The sequence below is a fragment of the Onychostruthus taczanowskii genome, unplaced genomic scaffold, assembly GCF_017590055.1.
Source record: "Onychostruthus taczanowskii isolate IOZ18803 unplaced genomic scaffold, ASM1759005v1 scaffold17, whole genome shotgun sequence".
Lineage (NCBI taxonomy): Eukaryota > Metazoa > Chordata > Aves > Passeriformes > Passeridae > Onychostruthus > Onychostruthus taczanowskii.
Genome location: NW_024498906.1, coordinates 9,063,995 through 9,084,218, shown reverse-complemented (window position 1 = coordinate 9,084,218; position 20,224 = coordinate 9,063,995). Strand labels below are relative to the sequence as shown.

The following is a 20,224-nucleotide window of genomic DNA, read 5'->3' as shown; positions in this document are numbered from 1 at the left end:
GTGGATGAGGACACTTGTGTGGCTTGGTGTTTTACCACAGTAGGAGTTATACTTTCTCACTGTTGTAAGCAACCTTGAGTATTTGTCATTCTTCTAAGCAGCGATGGAGAGTCTGGTTTTATTTGGAATTGATTCCATAGTCCTGCTTTAATTTTCCCCCTTACAGGTAGCCTCTTCATGCATTGCTATATGCACACTTTGCTTGAAGTCTTTTCACTTTTCTGTTCGTGTTCATCTTCTATGTCCTTTATTCCACTCTGTTTCTAGCTGAACTCTGCTTGTTTCTCAACAAGAATTATGTCATTTCTCACAATACAGAGGAAAAACCAGGAAGTGGCCTAGGATGATTTAAATAATACCTGTTTATCTTCTTGCACTTCAGCCCTTGCTGGTTTAAGTCTCTAATCTTCCTTCCATGAAGCCCTGAGATTTAAGCACAAGATACATTTGACTCCCCTAAGAGGTTGTAGCAAATAATACAAACACAGTTTGCATCTGCATGAGAACTGAGTTCCACCTGCTCTGTCGTTTTGGAAATTCCCAGTGCTCTGAGTTAATTGCAGGGTGAAATCTCTATTTGAGGAATTCTGCTTCTAAAAGAAGCTTGATGATGCATGAAGCACTGGCACCCCGGAGAAACTAATCAACCTCCCTTTGTTATAAATAATGTACTTGAGATAATGGCTTGGGTAGTGCTGCAGTTTCTGAGGAAGCTCAGCAGTCCACAGAATGTCGTTTAGGACAGCTGTATCTGACATGTATCTGTGACAATCAGTGTGGTGTGTTGTGATGGAGAGGTGCTGAGCACCCACTATTCCCACTGCTGTTGTCTGGAAGTTTGACTGAATACCCAAGCCATGCATTTCTGAGCCCCTTTCAAGCCTAGCTAGTCTCCCTGGCCTTGCCACTATAGGCAAAATCCATTGGAGTAGGACAAAGTTTAATTCCAAACATGAGAACAAATTTGGTGTCTTCATCTCCAAACTTATTCAGGTGAATGAGTTTGTTTATAACACAGCTCAGAGTGACATCCAGCCTCAGTGACTTTTTTACTGTATTGCTTAACAGCATATGGGAGCAAAGATTTTCCTTTCTCTAGCAAAATGTAATTGAAGATTTCAGATTGTCAAATTACTGCAATCTGCATGTTTTTTGTACATTTTCCTTCTTACGTTTTAAAATGTTTGTAATTTCATATTGTAGTATATAAAAATTTATTCAGCAAATAATTTCAGGGCTTTTCTTCTTGAGCTAACAGCTGTCTGTTAAGCTGAAGACAAGATATAAAGATAGTGATAAGAAAATATAAAGTAATGAAATTTTCTATGTGTTTTTTCATTATTTAACTTGTGCTGCAGTGATAGATGTTGGCTTAGAATATGACTGACTCTTCATTTGACATTAATGCTCTACACTGCAGTGTATTAGAATCATGAAACCAGTCTCAGGGTACTAATACCTTTATTTCCATGCAAGGTTCTGGCTTGGACAGCAGCGCTGCAAGCAGTCCATAAAACACCTGCCTACAGTGAGCAGTGAAACTCTTCAACTAGCTAATTATGCCAGCCACCCAGTGGGAAACCTTTCCAAACACAAACTGTTCATCAAACTCACTCGCCTTCCCCAGTACTACATTGTAAGTAACTGAAAAATGCTTCTGTCTTTTGCTCCCTGTCATGGATGTCCCAGGCAGTTGTTGTACTGTTAACTCTTAACATTAGCAGCCAAGTGATTGATGTAATGCTTCGTTCTTTCCTCTCCCTCCCTTCTCCTGTGGGTTTGTTAAGCACTCAGGCTCATACAGATTTATTACTCAGCAACCTTCCCATTCTCTGTATTTCCATACAGATTTATTACTCAGCAACCTTCCCATTCTCTGTGTTTCCTGAAAGGTTCGGTCTTCCTTCTCTTCTTGGATACCTTTCCTATCCACAGTATTAATATATTGAAAAAAACTAATGTCTGTTCCTTGAAAAGGAAAGGATAGAAACTGAACTAGACTTAATGTTAGCTTGAGAACCTTCTCGATTTGTTTTGTTTAAATGCAGGTTGTAGAAATGTTTGATGTTCCTGGCAACCCCACAGAACTAGAGTACAAGTACCATTTTCTGTCTGTGAGCTATGCTGAAGGAGATGACAGCCCTGCCACTGCACTTTTACTACAGCAGTTCAAACCAAACATTGAAGAATTGGTACTGGACACAAAAAGTGGCAAACAAATGAAAAGTGGTGTCAAGCGCAAGGTACGTGTTCCAAAAGCCACTGGGGTGGTTACAGAGTATGAAAGCTCAGCACAGGTTCTGAGCATCAATTCCAGCTTTAGTAGCCATGTTTCCAGTGTTTGTATGACTGACATCTTACTTGTAGTGGTTCTTTAGGCTGCTTCTCTAGGGAGATGCTGGGAAACTGTTTAGTAACAGTTGTCCTTCAGTTCATGCCAGGCCTGCTCTGCTGCTCTGGGAGCCAAGGCAGAGCTCTGTGCAGAGGAGTGTGTATATATTGTACATGCAGAGTGCTGGTATCTGTGTGATACACTTTGGGCCATGTGTACATTTTGGAGGACTTGCAGGGGCTGATAAGAGTTGTTTCTTAGGGCCAGGCTGACGTGGCTTAGTGATCTACAAGTACTGTTTTAAAGACAGGCTTTAACTGAATTGTTTCAGTCCTGAAGTGGATCCTTCCAGGAGTTTGTGCTCAGGGTGTGATTCATTTAACACTTAGATGAATGAGGTTATTCTCTGACATCTCTTCAAAGTGTTTACTCCAAATATGCAAGTACATTGGTGTTTATTTTAATTCTAGTTATCTGGAGATCCATGTTCCATAGAACCCAAGAAACCAAAACGGTCGGGAGAAATGTGTGCCTTCAATAAAGTGCTAGCTCATATTGTAGCCATGTGTGATACAAATATGCCCTTTATAGGGCTTCGGATAGAGGTAGGTATTAATTTTTTTTTTCCTTCTTCCCCTCCCCTGCTCCTGGTTCTGGTGTCTAGATGTGACTATTTGACAAATTTGTGGTCATGTGCTCATTCTGGAGTTCCCCTGCCAGCTGAGCCCGGGTGACTCAATCTTCTGCACTGTGTTGCTCTAGTCTAACTTGTTAGAGCTGCTTCTCTTAGTACAAAGCACTGCAAAAGTTGAGGGAAGAGGGAAAATGAGGATGAAAGATGCACTTGTGAGAAGGGTTGGGAAACAACTTTATACCAGATTTGCACAGACTGTTTTTTGGCTTTCCAGTGCTTGAGGATGTGAAACATCTGTCACCCTCAGGGGGAAATAAAAAAGTCCTTGAAAATGTTACAAGTTTTTTGCTTGACTTTTCCTTGGAATAACATTTTTCTTTTTCACTCCTAGTTATCCAATATGGACATTCCTCACCAGGGAGTACAAGTAGAAGGAGATGGCTTCAGCCATGCAATACGTTTATTAAAGTAAGAGGATATTCTCTATGTTTCATTTTCTTATGTACACTTGAGAAAAAAAGAAGGCTTGTTTAGAGAGTAACAATAAGAGTATCAGGATAGGGACAGGATTTTTGTTTTGGGTTTTTTTTTTTCCTTTTATTTTTTTGGAGGGGTGTTAATTCTGTGTGCGTTTGGAGAGTAACAATAAGAATATCAGGATAGGGACAGGATTTTTGTTTTGGGGTTTTTTCCTTTTATTTTTTTGGAGGAGTGTTAATACTGTGTGTCTTGTACTTGCATGTGAAGCAGTGCTAGAGAAAGGGGAAAATTAGAGTAGACTAAGAGTCAACTACAAATTTTTTACTTCATTAGCCTAAACTGAGGGGCTCTGAAAACAGTTTGACAGTCCTCAGTCCTTAAATCCAGGCAGTGCTAACGAAGAAGTGGTGATGATTCATGAACATGCAATTTTAGATCAGATCAGAGGCCTACATACTCCATATGTTATTTGACAATTATGTGAAACTGCAGAGGAAAATGGCAGGAATCCCAGAAAAGACAATTGCATGGTAAAGAGGTTGTAGAGGAAATATCTGAGAATCATACAGTAATTTAATAGGTTATTTAGGCCCAAGTGCAGGACTTTGCATTTGTTTTCGTGGAACTTCAAAAGGTTCCTGTTAACTTGTTCCTGCAGCCATCTGTGATCTCTCTGAAGAGCAGCCCTGACCTCCAGCATGTTAAGTGCTCCCTTCAGTTTGTTATCATCTGCAAATTTACTCTTCTTCTGTATCATATAGGCTACTGAAATAGTTATATTGAAATTCTTAATAGCAAGCCAATAGTATCTGCCTCTGTGTTAACCCTGAGCAATCCAGCCACAACCAGCCACTTACTGGACCTGCAACAAATAAAGTTTAAAGCAGAAAACCACAAACCCCAAAGACACTTCCCAGAGTAAAACCTTCATAACTCCTTTTGTGCTACAGAAATGCACAGTGACATAAAGGCAGTGGTGTCCAAATGCATCAGGCCCTACATCTTTAACTTTGCATATGATCAGAGAACTTGTGAACTGAAGTTAAGGGTAGAACATGAGATTTCTGGCTAGATCCTCAAGGAATTTGAAAAAGACTTTGGCATGCTTTTACTTAAGCTTTATTTAGTCTGTCCCCTGAGCTCAGTTCACACGTTGGGATACGAATAAATTAGTGAGTACTAAGGGAACTGCCAGGTTGTTCATTGCATGTAGAGCAAGCTTGTTCTACAAGGCAAATTAATTCAGATTGCCACAGAACTTAGTTATTTTCATCTTTTTTCGCTTATTTCTCTGTATGAGAGCTTTATATTGGTGAGTTCTTAGTTCACCAGGAGATAAGGACAATTCAGCAGATCCTTTAACAGTCTGTAATTTGCAGGTGTTGAATCCATACAAAAAGTGGTCTTAGCTCAGAGTGCTTTTGTGACACACTTACTACAGTCCTTGAAGAGGAGCAGGTTATCTCACTGGGCAGTCCAGCTGCCTCTACTGTTGATTCGTTCATTCTTTCATGCCCAGACTTGGGAGTCCTTCAGAAAATATTAGAAGGTGGTGTTGTTTCTTGTGGAACTGTACTGTGTCTAATGGAGATTTTGTTTTTGTCATGTATAGAATTCCTCCCTGTAAAGGTGTAAATGAGGAAACGCAGAAGGCTCTGGACCGATCTCTTCTTGATTGCACTTTCCGACTACAAGGTAGAAATAATCGCACGTGGGTGGCTGAGCTGGTGTTTGCAAACTGCCCGCTGAACAGCACTTCATCCAGGGAACAAGGCAAGTTTCATTGAGGAACACTGGTAAATTTTGTTTCTTTGTAATTTGCATGGTCTGGTCCAGTAGTTTTAGTGTCTTGGTGTTACTGGACAGCTGTCTGCTCCTAAGATTTCTAGTAAACCACAGTGTACCTTAATCAAAATTTTGACTCCTGAGTTAATGCATTTTTGGTATTTCCATGTGCTTCCTGGTGACTTGCCACAGTTCACTCACAGTCTGTAAACCACAGGAACCACTGGGTTGATCAGTATTTCCCATCTCCTCACACTGCAGGACCAACCCGTCATGTTTACCTGACGTATGAAAACCAGTTGTCTGAACCAGTTGGAGGTCGCAAGGTGGTCGAGATGTTCCTCAATGACTGGAACAGTATTGCTCGGCTGTATGAGTGTGTCCTGGAGTTTGCACGGTCCTTACCAGGTACAGAAATCACCTCCTTTTTGTCACAGTGGTGGGCTTACAGATGACTGTGATTTTCTCACTCTAACTCCCTTCCCTGTTCTCTTCACAGACATCCCCAACCACTTAAACGTTTTCTCAGAAGTTCGGATCTACAACTACCGAAAACTTATCCTTTGTTATGGAACTACCAAGGGGAGCTCAGTGAGTACCTCCTAAATGGAATTCAAATGTATGATTGAAAACATGAATGGGTAGGCCTAGACTTCTCAGAATTTTGCTGCACAATTTTTCTTTGTAGTGAAATTAATGTAGATGAATGTAGAAAAGACAGAGGGTGCCACGTTGCTGATTTGCAGGGTTGCTAGAAGTTCAGTATTTTTGAGAATTTCTGTTAGATGCTTGATATTGTGGGAGGGACAATTGTGTGCTTCTGACTGATGAAAGCTGGTGTGGCAGCCTTTTTCTAAAAAACTTCGTTTAAGTATTGTTACTGCTCACTGCTGTCCTGGGATATATGGATGGATATGTGTAAGCTGAATGCCCAACTCTGCCTTAAAACAGAGGACTCTAATAAGTTCTAAATGTAGTGCCGTGCTTTCAATGAGTTGTTCATTGATTATTTTGTAGCTGTTCTCTTGTTCAGAACTCTAGCTTGCTCTGTAGTATTTGAATTTACAACTTGTTAATTACTTAAGTGACTGAGTACTTGCTCACATCTTTGCGTTAAGTGCAAGGTAGAGGAGGAAGTAAGTGCACATTTATTGCAGATTAAGAACATAGTTTTGTGTGCAACTGATGTGAAGTGCCTTGATACACTTGAAAATTTGCTTCCTGGGACCTTTGTGTGTTCATTTTCTAAGCTGATTTTTTAAGAGTATTTTTATGTGCATTTTCACGGGAAGTGTGTGTAAACATATATATAGGTATACATACATACATATGTATATGTATGTAAGTAGCCAGAGCAGCAGTATGGACTTTGCATTTAAGTTCCTTACGTATTATCCAGTACTTACTTTTGTGTAATGTAACTTAAGAAAATCCAGCAGTCATTTTTCCACACCACAAATCTCTCAAGTTTAATTTTCTCTCTCTCACTTTGGCAGAAGAGAATATTTTGCTTTTTTGGTTGAGTTGCTGATACAAGTGCCCAGTTCTGTGGCTGCCAACAATCCAGGCAGCTAAATGGGTGTTAAACCTGAAAGTGCCTTTTTTTTTTTTTCTTCACAGCCTCAGCAGCTTTTGAGGAAGGTGAATTATGAGTATGTTGAGGTTGGATAGAAAATGGGGGGAAAAATTAAATCTGACCAATTTTCTTGTTATAATCTCTTATTATAACCTTTTATATTACAGGTTATTACAGTCTGTAATATAAGAGTAGAATAAGTACGTTATTGCAGCCTACTTGTTCTGGCTTCCAAGACCATTTTATGTTTGTGACATTGCAGATCAGCATTCAGTGGAACTCCATCCTCCAGAAGTTCCATATTTCACTGGGAACAGTTGGCCCAAACTCAGGTTGCAGTAACTGTCACAACACAATTCTGCACCAGCTCCAGGAGATGTTTAATAAGACGCCAAACGTGGTGCAGTTGTTACAGGTAATGTTGTAAAACACTTCTGTCAAGAAAATTGCAAGACATTAGGGTGCTGAATTCTGATTAAACTGAATCTCTTTGAGAGTGTTATGATTGTTTATGAATCTCATTGCCAGAATGAGATCAAATTTTCCCTGCTATGCCCCATTTTCCCTGACCTTTCCTTTTGGATAAGCTACCTGACCTCTCAATCTCCGCTCTCTCCCAGGTTTTGTTTGACACTCAGGCTCCACTAAACGCCATCAACAAACTCCCGACCGTGCCCATGCTGGGACTGACCCAACGCACCAACACTGCCTACCAGTGCTTCTCCATCCTGCCCCAGTCCCCCACGCACATCAGGCTGGCCTTCAGGAACATGTACTGCATCGACATCTACTGCCGCAGCCGCGGCGTGGTGGCCATCCGCGACGGCGCCTACAGCCTCTTCGACAACAGCAAAATCGTGGAGGGCTTTTACCCCGCCCCTGGGTTAAAGGTGAGCACCCCCCTGTTTTCTGGCAGCTTGTAAGTAAATGAGCTTCTCACTTGGAAGTGTGAATCTGAGGTGAGGAGCTTGGTGCAGGTTTTCTTTGTGGAGACCTGTGGTCCTTCCAAAATTCTGAGCGTAGAAGGAAGTTTTTGATTTATTGGTAGATCTGTTAATTAGTTTGGATTAAAAGATTTCCTTTAAAAAAATAACATCAGGTGCTAGGCTTTTTTTTTCCTTATCTGTGTATTCAGGCATCCTTTTGTTGAAACGTGATGAAGCATTGTGTCTAGGCTAGATGTGTGCTCCAGGATTAGCAGCAGCTGCTCCTCACAGACTGTTCTGTGTGACAATACAGTGCTCATAAGTTGCAGGTGGGACAATACTCCATGCCAGATAATTCTAGACAGAAACTTCTCTTTTAAAACAGTATCCACCAGCATGTGGCAGGAGCCTGTGGCTTTCCTTCTAAATGCAGTGCTGTTTCACTCTTCCTTAAAAAGGAATCTCTGCACACTGACAGAATACTTGTACCAGTGCTAGTTATACTGAAATACTGTAAAATGGCACCCTTTGAGAAACAGGTTAATTTACTAATTTTTTTTTTCTGACAGTTGCAACTGAATATTGATTTTCTTGTATTGCATTTAACTGATCCTGAACATCTGCCTCTTTAAAAAATGCCAAATAAAAAGCTAATGGAAAGAAGGAGATTGTAGATACCAGTGTAAAGTGGTAGAAGAGAATGGAAATGGGAAGGTAGAGGAGGAATTAATTCAAGAAAGTTGGTAGGTTCCTCTGGGTACAAGAGAATGCTGTGGAGCAGGTGACTTAGATGTTCTTTACCAAACAGAGCAGTTGTAGGTGTGATACAGCAGCCCTGTACATTCTGGATACTCAGGATTTGTTCTGGAACAGGTATTTCCAAGTGTAGACTTTTCCTTATCTTTAAGGAGAGAATAAAAATGTTGGTATTTCAATTTACTGGAAACATTTCTTATTGTAGAGCCAGGTGTCTGTTTATTAATGGATATATTTTGCACACTAATTACACTGTAATTCGTGAATGCCCATTAGTATTTAGTTCCAGAGACTTGCCTGTCTCCTATGTGCTGTAGCTGATAAAGGTAGTTTTAAAGCTTAGCAAATACTGCCTTCATTTGTATAGTAAAATTTAAATGGGCAAACTGCTAACAAAACTGCTTTTTCCACAGACATTCCTGAACATGTTTGTTGACAGCAACCAGGATGCACGGAGACGATCTGTAAATGAAGATGATAACCCACCTTCTCCTATCGGAGGAGACATGATGGATTCTTTGATATCACAGCTCCAACCCCAGCAGCCACCACAGCAGCCACAGCAACAGGTACCCTTCAGGCAAAATAAATGTTTGTTGTCTTCCACAATAGTAGATTTCTAAGAACTTCATGTTCTAAAGGGATTAGCAGTAACAAAATGGAAAGGGAGACTGTAAACCCACTCTGCTGTAGAATTCCCCTTCGGGCAAAATGTATTAATTTATTTTGCATTTCTCATTCCAGTGTAAACAGCCCATAGCATATGAACAGCAGCTTTGGAAGGTCACATGAGAATTGCTGCCTAGAAGCAAAGGACTGAGGGAGGGAAAACAACTGTTTAAGATAAAAGATGGGAGGGAGAGTCAGGAGGCTTTGCTGTTACAGGGTGGCAGATAAAAGGAGAGAGGTACAGAGGTATTATGTCTTTAGAAGAAACTGAAAAAAACAGTGAGCACTGAACAAGATAGTATAGAAAATCAAACAATTATGTGGATGAACCTGTAAGACCAAAGCCTCATTAGTATTCTCCTGCATATACTTGACTTTTGTTTTGGTACAGAATGATCAAAAGTTTTAATTGTTCTGTGTTGACAATTTCAGCCTTTTGCAAAACAGGCAGGAGCCTCGGGAGCATATCCTCTCACCTCACCACCCACCTCCTACCACAACACGGTGACACCCTCCCCGTCCATGATGCACACACAGTCACCAGGTAGGATGGCTGGGAGCTGATCCTGTCCTAGAAAAATAGGTCTTTGTGCATGTATGGTTTTTTCTATTATTTGAGTTGTGTTTAGCCCCAGATTAGCCAAGAGAATGCACCTTACACTGTGGGGGAAAAAAAGCAGGGTCCTGCCATGCATGTTTTCAAAAGTACATTTTGAAGCTAAAAAAGTCCACTAAGTAAAACTGCCATCTTTAGCTGTGTAATATGTGGGATTGTTTCATGATTACTGTTTATAACTTGCTAAGACAAAAACCTGCTAATTTTCAATACCTGCTTTTTCAGAAAAGCTTTTTATCACAAAGCTCTGCTTTCTGCTCCTAGCTGTTGTAGAACAACAACTGAAAATATTTAAATTTGGGGAAGGGCTGGGCAGGGGGGAAATGCCATTCTTCAAGCCAGATATCATGGGAAGTTTCCTTTGTTTGGTAAATCAGCCTGGAAAATATAAGAGTCATGCATGTACAAAATAAAGTAATTGAGTGCAAAAAAAATTCTCTTGAATCTTGTTTGCTGTCTCCCTAAAAAGGAGGGAGCAGTTGATAGGAAAAAATTAGAACAGAAAGATGGGGAATGTGTATGTCAAGTGATGTGATGTCTTTGATCAGGAAATTTGCATGCTGCAAGCTCACCTAGTGGGGCTTTAAGAGCGCCATCACCAGCATCCTTTGGTCCAACTCCTTCACCTTCCTCTCTTGGAATCACAATGGGACAGACAGCTAACTTTGCTAGCCCACATGGTAAGTTCTTTACTGGCAGGTGTGTATGTAGTGATTGGGAGGGCAGATTTGCTTCTTAAAATTGTCTTCCAGAGCAGACCTAAGTTAATTGAGAAAAATTCATGATTTGTAATTGACTCAAGTAGCTGTTTTCATATATGTGAATGCTAATTGTTAACAGTAGCCAAAGCAGCTGCATGGCATCTTGAGGCGTTCCTAACATGTTAAAAATTGACTCTCAGTCACTCCTTTCTGCTTACTAATGTAGGGAATTTCAATGTGGTCTTGTAGCAGAGCAGTGGCTGCAGCTTTTAATGAGCATTTTCTTTTGTTAGATTAGTTAGTGAATTTTCACTGCTTACATTTCCTGGAAAAATAACTGGAACAGGTTAGAAATTCACATACAGTTTGAAAACATTGTCAAAGTCTGGCTGGTTTGACATATCTGTATGTGAGCAACATGCCTTTTGGTTTCCTTTATTAATTTGGTTGGGTTTTTTGGAAAGCTGCCAAAACAATCCTTTGTGTTACCACAGTGCATTGGAAACTGTTTATAGATCACAGCAAATGAACAGTGCAGATGGTTTGACTGTTGAGTTGAACAAAGTGAGAGAGATGTACCACAGAGCAGGTTGAAGGTTCTGATCAGTCTGTATAGCAGAGATACCTTTGCAATAATAACTGTAAGATGCTGAATAAATAAGGAACTGTCTGGCTGTTAAGGAGCAGTAGAAGTACAAGTCTGTAGGCAAGAGCTCCTTTTGGTTTAGAAACTATTACTTGTTGAACATGACTATTTTCCTTAACATTCTACTTTTTAAAAAATACAATCTGGAAACCCTTGAAATCTGTGTCTTGATTTTTACTCTCTGCCCCCACTCGTGTGTTTTGTACGGTTGTAAAAAGTAGTCTGAAGCTTGCAGGCACTTTCATGCTTTATAGATTCTGGTAAGCCTCTTTTAGATTTCTCTATTAGAAAGCCTTTTACTTTTTAAAGAAATAATAATGGTCTTGTAACATCTGTAGGTACCATAGACCCAAGCTCACCATACACCATGATGTCACCCAGTCAGCGTGCAGGGAATTGGCCGGGATCTCCCCAGGTCTCTGGTCCATCACCAGCAGCACGGATGCCTGGAATGTCACCAGCCAACCCTTCCCTTCATTCACCTGTCCCTGATGCCTCTCACTCCCCACGAGCTGGAACAAGTAGGCTTCTTTATCAGTGTTATATCTGTGAAACACTCATGTTTAACACTTTCTAATTGTGTTCTTTTTGGTAGTTCTTGTGTCAGTTTAACAGTCCTTGCTGTCCTTGTGCAGTAAAATGTCTAAGGAAATTAAGCCTTGATGCTGTCCTACTTCAAATCTTCAATAACAAATTGAAGAAGTGAGCTAAAGCATTCAGCATAAATGTCAGCAGGATTGATGATAGCTTTTGTTGCAATGCAGAAATCAGTCTGAAACTATTGAACTCCATGACTAAGAGAAAAGTCTTCAGAGTGAAAGCAATGATAGGCACATTTGCCAACCCAAATACTAACTTTTCACATCATAGATCTGTAATGCTGCTCTTGCACGACTGATTTAGCCATCTTTACGTCCCATTGAGTTTGTTGTACAAACCTGCTGTCTGCTGGCATGCTGCAGAAAGAGGAAAAGGGAGGAGAATTTTAATGTTACTGAAACTCTTTGCATGGGTTCAGGGTCAAAACTAATTCCTTGTCTGTCTGATGCCTATTACTAGGCAGACAAATTCTTAAATAAGAAGGATTGAGCTTGGGCCCAGAGGACTTATTTATGAATAGAGATAATTGAAGTGAACATATATCTAATGTTTCAGCTTAAATCCTCCCTTACTGCAAGTCCTTGTGTCCCCACAGGTTCCCAAGTCATGCCAACAAGCATGCCTCCACCTCGGAAACTACCTCAGCGCTCTTGGGCTGCATCCATTCCTACAATCCTCACCCACAGTGCCTTGAATATTCTGCTCCTGCCCTCTCCTACCCCTGGGCTTGTGCCAGGACTAGCTGGCAGCTATCTGTGCTCCCCTCTTGAGCGATTCCTTGGGTCAGTGATTATGAGGAGGCATCTTCAGAGGATCATTCAACAGGAAACGGTACGGTTTCAGTTTGAACGGACCTGTGGGTATGTGACTGCGCCGTGTCTTTCAAATCAGACACAAACTGAAATGCTTCAAATAAAATAACTGTTTGCTGTTAAACTTCTGCTGTACTTCTGATTTTTGCCATCTGAAGTGTCAAAATTTAGAGAAATAATTTAGTTCCACTTCTTTTCCGCACAGATTTGGTTAGGTGAAATTTGGTAACTGTTAAGGTAGCAAGTCTATGACCAGACTTTCAGATGCTGTGGGTTCTTTGGGTTTAGCATGTCCATTGGGAGTTACTAGAACAGCCATGGGGGTTACTGTGGATAGCACTCCTTGGTAGGATTGCCAGAGAAGTGAGTTAGTAGTTAATGTTAACTACTCGGTCAGGAATGTTACTTTAGGGTTTGGGACAGGCAAATGTGCCTCTCTACTTCTGTGGCATGGATTCAGTGACAGAGAAAGAAGCCAAATCTGGCATAAGCTTAATTCTCAAGGCAAATTTACCTGTGTTAAAATATCATGTGTTTCTTTCTGGAAAGAGAGGTTGATCTCTACATTTTGGGGAAGGAGTGAGAGAGTGTGTGTGTGTGTGTCTGTGTGAGTTCATGCCATTTAATGAATGATTAATTGACTGTGAATCTCCTTTTTATGCAGCTACAGTTAATAAACTCCAATGAACCAGGTGTCATAATGTTTAAGACGGAGGCACTGAAATGCAGGGTTGCTCTCAATCCCAAAACCAACCAGACCTTGCAGCTGAAAGTAACACCTGAAAATACAGGACAGTGGAAATCAGAGGAGTTACAGGTTTTGGAGAAGTTCTTTGAAACAAGGGTATGTACAGAAATCAGGAACGTTGATGTTTTCATGCTTTGCTTTTAATCTCTGGTGGTGTTTTGAGTAGTCCTGCTGACTTTCACTGGCATGTGTAAGAGCTGCAAAATATAAAACTGACAGTTGTGCATGCTGGTAGCATATTAAATGATATATTTATTATCTAAATAGGCACTACTAAACAGTGTCTTTCTTTAGGTTGCAGGACCACCTTTTAAAGCAAACACGCTGATTGCCTTCACAAAGTTACTAGGGGCTCCCACACACATCCTCAGGGACTGTGTACACATCATGAAACTGGAGCTGGTAAGTCAACTGTTCTCTTTATTTAATTTACCCAATTTGGTTGTTACATTTTTGAAAAAAAGCTGATGTGTCTTTATCTACAAACACATGAATTACTCTAAATTTATACATAAGATATTTAATGTTATTGGAGAAGTTTTCATTTTGCTACTAGCTTTCCTGGAAATTCTCAAAATTTCCTAATTTAAACTGATGATTCTGAGGAACTGCAGACATGTTAGTTACAACAGGCACATGCATAGACTGACCAGAATCTTTCTGATTGTGTTACTGTGGTCAGTTCTTTCAGAGTTACTCTGATTTCTCTAAAACTGGCAACATCTGCAGGTTTACCTAAAGAGGCACATTCTACTTTGTGGTGCTTCATAGCTGTGTATGTCACTGACATGAGAACCTTGCTGTTCTTTGTGCTGCTCTCTCTGAACAGTTCCCTGACCAGGCAAGTCAGCTGAAATGGAACGTGCAGTTTTGTTTAACAATCCCTCCCAGTGCTCCACCAATTGCTCCTCCAGGAACACCTGCTGTTGTGCTGAAATCCAAAATGTTGTTTTTTGTAAGTAGAGCTATCTGTTTTAAAATTCTAACCCTGCATGTCTCTGAGATCATCACGAGTTCATAGCAAAACATAAACCCACAGTATCTGACAGCTGTAATAGCTAAAAGTGTTGTGCTGTTTGGAATCCTCGATTTGCTTGGATCTCTTTTGTAATGAGTTCAGTTCGTGTTCCTGCTCTCCTTCCTACTGAAGCACAGCAGCTCCTTGTGTTTCGTGTTCTTGGAGAGATGTTGACAGTATATAAAGTTCATCTCCCTCTGGGCTGCATCTTCAAGTGCTCCCCTTGTGGGTGTTTAGTTGTTCTTTGAGGCACTAACCACCCATATAGGTGAAGTGCACATTAGTAGTGCTGGGAGAGGAGAGCAGGGATGAGATGTTCAGAACAAATCTACATTAGTGTGCCCGAGGCAATGCTCACTGTGGGGTGCTTTTGAGAAGACAATAGTTTCCACCTGACTGATAATTTCTCTGTTTCAGAATTGATGTCTGAAAACAGGGGGGTGGGAGTACATGACATGCTGTCTGTAGGCCTGGAGTGTTTAACTGTATCAGAAGTTGCACTGAAGTACATGGTCATTCCATTTAACATGCTTTTTGGGTTGTTTCCCCACAGCTTCAGCTAACACAGAAAACAACAGTCCCACAGGAAGCTGTTAGTATTATTGTCCCAATTATTTATGATATGGCTTCGGGTACAACGCAACAGGCTGACATTCCCAGGCAGCAGAACTCTTCTGTTGCTGCTCCAATGATGGTTAGCAATATTCTAAAGAGGTTTGCTGAACTGAATTCACCACGACCAGGTACTGTACATGTCCAGTAGATATATTCTCTTCACCCAGACATCTGTGACAAATCTCCAGTGTAAAACGAAACCTCTCTTAAGTCTGAATTCTTCTTGGTTTCTATCTTACTCCTTTAGTGATTACAAACTCCTGATGTGACAGGCTATACATAACTTAATAGGAGGTATTGACAACACAGCAGAAGGTTGCACTGATGATTCAGGCTGGGTTTTGCTGTTCTGCCCAAGTGATAGAATGCAGCCACCTCTTGTTGGCCCAACTCTTGCTGCTCAGTAAGGGTCACACTTTTTGAAAAATGGGCCTAGAATGAGTCACGAGAAATATGCTATGGCCAAGTGTCAGTTTTCATGGTTAATTATGAAGTTACTCAGCTTAACAGTAGAATATAAAGGGATGTTAAAATAGTTATCAGAACTTGTCCACGTGCTGTGAATGATTTAAAAGTAATTGCAGTGGTTGTATACTCCTTTGTCAGTGTGTCCACTAGCAGAGGTGCATACAGCTCTGTCCGCCAGACGTGCTGTGAAGTGTTTGAGCTAGGTTGTTCTGAGTGTTCATTGGCCTGTAGGTAGTGCACTGTGAGCAGCATTGTGCTTTGCTTTCCCTCTTGTTTTGTCATGCCTTTTATTTTTCTTTTAGTATCTAAAACATGGAAGAACTGTAGCAGGTTCTTTGGGCAGCATGTTGTCTGTAAGCAGTGGTTTGGGGTCCTAGTACACAGATGGCTCATAAAAACAATAACTTTCAGTTTTGATGAAGAACAAAATTTTTCCAATAACCCAGTGAATAGATTGAAGTTGTGAATCCAGAGGTTGACTCTTACTTCTCTTTTGTATAATTATTCATCTCGTTGTTATGCAGTAATTTTAACTATGCTTGATGGATTATTTCAATTGGTAGAACATGAGCAATGTTTACCTTAAATTGGTGTGGATATGCATACATTTCTGAAACTTGTGATGGGATTTAAGTTAATATGCACTTTCTGTTTAACATGTAGTAATAGTGTAGGTAAATAGGAGAGAAAATAGCCTTGAGGGCATGTGGAGTTCCCTGTAGGAGTTCTGTATGTGGAAAAGAGCTGTTGTTTGTATAGCACTTTTATTTCAAAATACATTAACTAAACTTCAGGTGTTGCTTTTGGAAGGTGCTTCCCCACAGAGTTCCCCTGGTGTGGGGAAGGGTGGGTTCTTGCTTTGCTGTTTGTTATTGCCCTGAGTTGTGCTTTAAAGTAAACCCTCCACAAAATACCACAGGCAGAGCAAGTAACTGTCAAAGCTGCTCTGGAGATGAGTGGTGAGATGTTTCCTGATGGTCACTAGATAGATCAAAATGGACAATTTTTGTTTGTCGTGCAAGTTTTGAAGCAGTTTCAGAATCCAGTACAGGGAGCAAAGTATAGATGGGGGGGGGGAAAGCATAGGAAAAGCATTGGAGCCACAAGCAGAACCTTGTCCAGGCAAAGGAAAATGTAGCTGGCTGAGCAGAGGAAGTTTCTAGTAGTCCTTCCTCTAACTTCCAAAAGAAAGAATGAGTCTGTATGGTTTTATTTATTTCCACCATCACCCAGCAAAAGTAGGATCTTCCCTGAGGACACTTGAAATGCAATTTCCTCTGTTCTTATTGTCAAGAGAATGAGAATACCTTCTTTTCTTGACCATTGAAAGGCGATAGGAGAGCCAGCAGATGCAAGTAGATAGCTGGGAGACTTCTCTTAAAACAGCAGGACATGGGAGATCCCAGATGTGTGTCCTTTGTCGTCTGATGCTCCTCTCTCTTCTGCTGCTCCTGTGCTGTACCCAGGATTTTCCTGACTTTCCTGCCTGTTAGCTCTCTGCTGCACTAATTGCAATCTGCTTGGTTAAGGGAATTTTTCACTGTTTGGGTCAGGAAGGAGCAGGGCCTCCCATCATGCACAGCTGATGTTACTGGCACTGTGGTTGTAACATGGAATCAGTGTTGCCTTGTTCTGGCTGTATCTTTTTTACCTTTCTCTCTTTGTGAGAAAGTATTTTGTACTCAGCTTAATTTTCCTCTTAATAAAATGGTAGTGCCTGAAAAGTAAGTTCTTTTGAAAGAGTTTTCTTTTCAGATCTGTGGGCAAACACATTCTGCTGTGTTTAACAGTAAAGTATTGACTCATTTTTAGTACACGTTGTCTAAGACCACTTTACCTATGCCTCCGTGGGAGAAAAGACTTTACTTTGGGGAAATACTTGTATGAACTGAGAGGAAATCAATGCCCTGCAATAATAAGTTTAAATTTGAGCTGTAAATCCAAAACCTACAGTATGTAGTGGACATCAATCTGGTAAGGAAATTAAGTCCCTATGGATGCCTGAAGTGACCTAAGAGAGGAGCTCAGGGGGCTCGTGATGATTCTTAAAGCACTTCACGACTCAACGTTTTTCAGTGTCTGATTTTCAGTCATGCAGTGGATGGTATTTAGCCCAGATTTGTAGCTTTGATATGATAATGACTTGCCCAAAATAATCTTGGGAATCCCTAGTCTGGCAGTTAAGATTAATGCATCCCAACAGGCTCTGCTCTTATCTCTGCTCACACTGTTGCTCCTTCAGCAGCAAAATTCAATGTCCTCTAATTGATATTTCTTGAAATATGCAGGAGAAATTCAGCCCACAGTGACCAGGGTACAACAGTGGCTACTAATTGCATTCTCTTAGCAGGAAATAGTTGATGAAAATCACAGCTGCATGTTGCTTCATCTTTTGTTGTTCTTATTTAACCCTTTCACTTCTGTTGGTTTTAACTTCTTTAAGCTATTCAGAACGTTTGTGTTTTTGTCAACAAGTGCTATTTAAAACTTGGGGTAGCTGTGGCTGGTTTTTCCTCTCAGTATTGAATCTCAGCTGTTGGAAACAGAAGTCCACCTGCTCTGTATTTTATTTTGCAGTTTGGATGTCAGTGGTAGAGCCAGAGCAATTTGGTTGAAAGAAACAGATTCCTGACTGTTGCCCAGTCTTGGAATTAGAAATGTTTCCAAGACTAAGCTTAGGACAGAAAACATCTTCCAGCTGTTTCAGACTTGAGTCTTTCAAAATGTCTCGTTTCTGCTTGTAATCAATAGAAATAAAACTTGAAAAAGTTGGGTTATCTTTTCATAAGATGAGGTGCTCTTAATTAAAAACATACAGAAAAAATCGGACAACAGTCCATGTGCAATCAATTCTAGCATAGATTCAATCTGACATTCAAAAGCAATTAAAAGTTAAGAGCTACTTGCAATTCCATCACCAACAAGAGCAGTCCTGCTGGGAAAGCTGGAGCTCCTTCAGCTGGTAACTCCCACAAATCCCAACCTCCCTGGAGGTTGCTGGGGTTTGGGAGTGGCTGCCTCTGCACCCTCGGCTCTGCCCTGGGGGCTCAGGGGGCTCAGTGAGGAAGGGCTGTGGGGTGTGGGGCTAACCTGTCTCTTTTCCCTGCTCCAGAGTGAGGAAGGGCTGTCCGGGGCGCGGTGCTAACCTGTCTCTTTTCCCTGTTCCAGGTGAATGCACAATATTTGCAGCCGTTCGTGATTTGATGGTTAATCTTACGCTGCCCCCTGGGGGGCGTCCCTAGACACTTTTAAAAGAAGGCTGAAAGTGAGACAAAACAGCAAAAAAAAAAAATTTTAAAAAATAAAATAAAGCCTTCAGTTAAAAGAGGACGTTTTAATTTTACCTTTTTTTTCTAAGAGCTAACTATAAACTGGCAAACTTTCAGGGATGCACTTTCATCACACGAGTATCACCACGACTTTTGTATAGTGCTGTTGTATAGTGTGTTTTAATGGGAGACACTTCAGACTAGGTAATAGATTGAAGTATCAGCTTGCTGGTAATAGATTTAATATTCTGTTTTATACTATAAAGAATATGAAAATGCCAAACTTGTTTGTTTTTCTGTTTTTCTTATGTTTTGGTGTAATAGTCTTTTTTTAAGGCAGGTCTGTCATTTTTGAATACTGTAAAACTGTGACAAACTTTATATTGAAGCTGTATTTTAATATGACTGCTTTGAATCCTTAAACAATTTATTTGGGCTTGTTGTAAACATGTCCCCAAAAAGCAATATTTAATAAACTGGATTAAAAAATCTTAAACTGCATGTTGTATCATCTTAAATTTTATTCCTCTCCCCTGTAGCCACTGATTAGATCTCTTATGTTCATACTTCCTGCACTATATCTGTATGTGATCTTGGTTATACACACACACATGCTGCTAACTTAAAACCCAAACAAATCTTTATGTATTTATCTTCTGGGTTCCATTTGTTCTAAATCAGAGTAGAACAGAGTTTGTTCATTTTCCTGCTTGTAAAAATAACCAGTAATTATTTTAAATGGTGCTACTTAACTACTTAAAATGCACAATGAATAATTTCTTACACCAGGAACTACATCTTTTCTGTCCCAAAGGCAAAGCTTAGTGGAAGAAAGAACCTTTTGTCATCTGCTATGTAATCTGTAATAACAGACTCTTGTCTTACTGCAGAGGCAGGTAAGGTAGAAGCTGGACCTGCTACCACAAAATTGGAGAGGCTGATCCAAAAAAGAAACAACCTCACACTTAACTTCCTGAATTGGATGCTTGTAGATAATTTTGTCAGTAATGACTGAAGGTTCTTGTAATTGATTAAAATGTCCTTAGGAGTTACTTTGTCATTTAACCATTTGTCCTCCTGGAACAGTATTCTCAAATTTTTATGGAGTTGGTTTCCTGATTTCCTACAGCAGTGACTTTCAGCTGTGCTGCCTCCCTGCCTTTGCAGAGCTCTGGCAGCTCCCTGCTCAGCTGAAGGATGCTTTAAACTAATTTTAAATATCTTCTAGTGAATGTATTCCAGCCTGCCTTGCTGTCTTCAAGGATGCCCATTGCCCCTACAACTGTCACAGTGCTTCTTTCTCTGAACCTCTTGCTGCTAGAAATCAGCTTTTGGTTGGTGCCCACCTCAGATTTCAGCCTTGGGCTTGTGGTTTGAGAGTGAGTTCTGTGTCACTGCTGCTCTCACCCATGTGTATCTAACAGATGGTTTTACAGCTTCTGCTTCTGAACAACAAAACCCATCCCCTGGAGTGAAAACCTGCAGTTTTTAAATGCTGCTCAGTTGGAAAGGGCCCATAATTTTGCCTTTTTACAGCTAAACTGATGTTTTAAAATTGAGAGGTGTCACAAGG

The 20,224-nt window shown here is 40.5% G+C and overlaps 1 protein-coding gene across 2 annotated transcripts in view; it reads left to right on the top strand.

The window, feature by feature from the left end:
* The window catches only part of MED14 (mediator complex subunit 14), a 34,968-nt gene extending 15,821 nt beyond the window's left edge, over nucleotides 1-19,147 (top strand). The window contains exons 13-31 of one of the 2 annotated variants that reach the window (XM_041399860.1): nucleotides 1,477-1,636; nucleotides 2,049-2,243; nucleotides 2,803-2,937; nucleotides 3,358-3,434; nucleotides 5,059-5,219; nucleotides 5,493-5,639; nucleotides 5,731-5,822; nucleotides 7,070-7,222; nucleotides 7,428-7,697; nucleotides 8,903-9,058; nucleotides 9,591-9,702; nucleotides 10,323-10,454; nucleotides 11,460-11,642; nucleotides 12,317-12,552; nucleotides 13,198-13,377; nucleotides 13,576-13,683; nucleotides 14,111-14,236; nucleotides 14,853-15,042; nucleotides 18,551-19,147. In XM_041399860.1, coding sequence (XP_041255794.1) covers nucleotides 1,477-1,636; nucleotides 2,049-2,243; nucleotides 2,803-2,937; nucleotides 3,358-3,434; nucleotides 5,059-5,219; nucleotides 5,493-5,639; nucleotides 5,731-5,822; nucleotides 7,070-7,222; nucleotides 7,428-7,697; nucleotides 8,903-9,058; nucleotides 9,591-9,702; nucleotides 10,323-10,454; nucleotides 11,460-11,642; nucleotides 12,317-12,552; nucleotides 13,198-13,377; nucleotides 13,576-13,683; nucleotides 14,111-14,236; nucleotides 14,853-15,042; nucleotides 18,551-18,624 — 2,887 coding nt within the window. In that variant the 3' untranslated portion in view covers nucleotides 18,625-19,147. The remainder of the gene's footprint in view (nucleotides 1-1,476; nucleotides 1,637-2,048; nucleotides 2,244-2,802; nucleotides 2,938-3,357; nucleotides 3,435-5,058; nucleotides 5,220-5,492; nucleotides 5,640-5,730; nucleotides 5,823-7,069; nucleotides 7,223-7,427; nucleotides 7,698-8,902; nucleotides 9,059-9,590; nucleotides 9,703-10,322; nucleotides 10,455-11,459; nucleotides 11,643-12,316; nucleotides 12,553-13,197; nucleotides 13,378-13,575; nucleotides 13,684-14,110; nucleotides 14,237-14,852; nucleotides 15,043-18,550) is intronic. The other variant, XM_041399862.1, reaches the window with a different exon arrangement.
* Nucleotides 19,148-20,224: the final 1,077 nt, after the last annotated feature.